Source organism: Phalaenopsis equestris, unplaced genomic scaffold (genome assembly GCF_001263595.1).
Source record: "Phalaenopsis equestris unplaced genomic scaffold, ASM126359v1 Scaffold197652, whole genome shotgun sequence".
Classification (NCBI taxonomy): Eukaryota; Viridiplantae; Streptophyta; class Magnoliopsida; order Asparagales; family Orchidaceae; genus Phalaenopsis; species Phalaenopsis equestris.
Genome location: NW_018217601.1, coordinates 1 through 2500, shown reverse-complemented (window position 1 = coordinate 2500; position 2500 = coordinate 1). Strand labels below are relative to the sequence as shown.

At 36.7% G+C, this 2500-nt stretch overlaps 1 protein-coding gene across 1 annotated transcript; it reads right to left on the bottom strand.

Moving 5' to 3' along the window:
* Positions 1-1224: 1224 nt before the first annotated feature.
* On the bottom strand, positions 1225-2494 carry LOC110035415 (ubiquitin carboxyl-terminal hydrolase 23-like; the record flags this gene model as incomplete). The annotated part of the gene is made up of 2 exons (XM_020739649.1): positions 1754-2494; positions 1225-1339 (listed from the first exon to the last, which is right to left on the bottom strand). Coding segments are annotated over exons 1-2 (421 nt in total), but the record flags the coding sequence as incomplete, so codon positions are not given.
* Between the last annotated feature and the right edge of the window lie 6 nt (positions 2495-2500).

The following is a 2500-nucleotide window of genomic DNA, read 5'->3' as shown; positions in this document are numbered from 1 at the left end:
AAAAAAAATCTAATAATCAATGAAGCATTCCATTTCATCCTTCAGAAGTGAAAACAAAGCTGGAAAGCAGACTGAATGTTGAAGAATGAAAACTATGTAGCAAATAATATAGAAAATTAATTTGAATATAAAGATGTTATAATTCCAAAATAAAACAACTCTCTGATTAACTTTAGAGAAACTTACAAGCATGCTGTCAAAAACTGCACATACATTCAAGTCTTTCATAACTATAAACTACCCAAATTCGTTAATATTGAGGGTGCTAAAGTTTCTTAGTCCCTATTTAATTGGCTCTTAAATGGTGCTAATAGCATAAGTGTCAAACCCAAGTTAAAACTCCTTTATAGAGATTGTATAACACAAGTCCTAATTCAAAACAAATTGGTGAAAACCATAGATCAAACTCCATTATTTATTGAAATCAAAAGAATTGAAAACGCAAGTGTTAAGGATTTCACTCTTTCGTTCCTTGTTAGCTTCAAGAATAAGATGTTCAAATGTTAAATAAGATTAAACTCCATTATTAATTAAATTCCATCTTCCATGTCAAACTAGAAAGGAATAAGACATTCAAATGTCATGTGATGATGTTGAGAGTAAGCAAATTCCAATAATTTTAGTTTAGCGAATTTCAACTTCTTTGATATATTTTTTCTTCGAACTTAAGGAAATTTATCTTCATACCAACTTGCATTTATTGTTCTTTCTTTAGCTGAATCAAAATCATCAAAACAGAAACATTTTCTACCAAAAATCACAACAAACATTTTTAAATTAACTCTAACAATGAAAGACTATTTGTGTAATAAAGAAAAAACATTTTTTTTTTACTTCCCAAAGAACCATGTGAGATTTTTTGTCTTAATATTGTAGCACTGCTTAAATTAAAAATAAAAAGGGGTATATTGAATCACAGCTATAACAACAACTTTTTTCAATAGAAGGTTCCACAAGCTTTCAATAACAATCCAAAATAAGAATCAGAGAAAAAGCCCTCGAACTTTGCCTATTAATTCATCAACTAAATTGATGCATTTATCATAGGAATTATATGAAACTAAACTAAATAAACCCAAGCACTTCCACTATGACATCAATTTTTATGAACAAATTTAAGAGGTACACGAGTTCTTGATTAAAAAATCAAGCACAAGTTCCCATGGAAAAACACAAATCTTCCAGAGAAATAAAAAAAGCAAGAATAACCAAGTAAGGACTTACAGGTAGATTTATGCTTCCCACTCTGCAAATAAGCTGCAAAAGGTTCCGTATATGTGAGGCATTGGAGAACTGAATTCAGATAACACGTATTTCCCAGGTTCTCCAATCCAGCACCCTACAAAAAAAAAACATATCTTTAATGTTCGGGACATGTACATATAATAAAACATATACATTTAAGATTCATGCGCAGCGTAAGTTGAGGCAGAATGAAAAACAATTTTCACAAGACCAAGGCATTCCAGAACATAAAAATAGAAGAAAAAAAAGGAAAAATGAAGCAAAGAACGAAAAGATAGAATGCTTGAAAAAAAAAAGTGTTCTTTCAAAATTTTTCATAAGAAAATAAGCAATTGAAAATCTAAAATCAACTGCCAAAATAAGAAAAATCCCAGGATAGATCTATGAAAGAATAGAAGATCCATAGAGCTAATAAAGATTCTTAGCAAAAGCAGAGAGCCAAAATATCAGGCAAAAAGCCAACAACTGAAAAAAAAAAAAGAGAAAACAAAAACCAAATGTGACTCACGATCCTCTGGAAGCTGATCCTGAAGCTGAGTTCCGGATCCAATCCATGCTCACGAAATTCCCCACCTGTCGATCTCTTCCCATGCGGCCCATTCTCCGCCGTCGAGGGCTCTGCACCGCTGCCAGATGCCGACTTTCGCTCGTCGGCGCTACCAGGGTTTAAGATTTCGAGGCGGAAGTCCCCTGAGAAGAGAGGGACGCCTGCGTAGGGCCTCCTCGCTGGGTGAAACTCAATTCTCCGAGAAAAAAGAGGCTGCCCAGCTGCGCACAATGCTGCCGCTGTCTTCTCCTTCACTGCGGCCTCCATCGCGACGGATAAGCTCTTTTAGGGGTTGTTTGATAGCAGGACTTAGGATTTAACCGAAATCCCGCCAAATATCAAAAATGACAGCTTTAAATCCGGGATTTCTGTAAATCCCAGCGGAAGGCGGATTTACGGGATTTAGAAGAGCTGAAGCGCGCGAAAGGGGGTGGGAGGAAGAGTGAGAAATACGATGGTTACCTTCCTCAACGGTATCGGATAGGATCGGAGAAGAAAAGGGGAAAGATGGCAGTTTCGTAGGTCTTTGTATGCCGCGATCCCGCCGTTACCTTCTCAGCTAGCTCGGGCAGCAAACTGTATCGCGCGGATTTCGGTCAGTAGGCGATAGCAGGTGAGGGTTTCGGGCCCGACAGGGGTAGAGGAGGACAGACTTTCGGGATTTTATTTTATTTTAGGAGCTTCTCATCATCGAGGAATGAGAGTGAT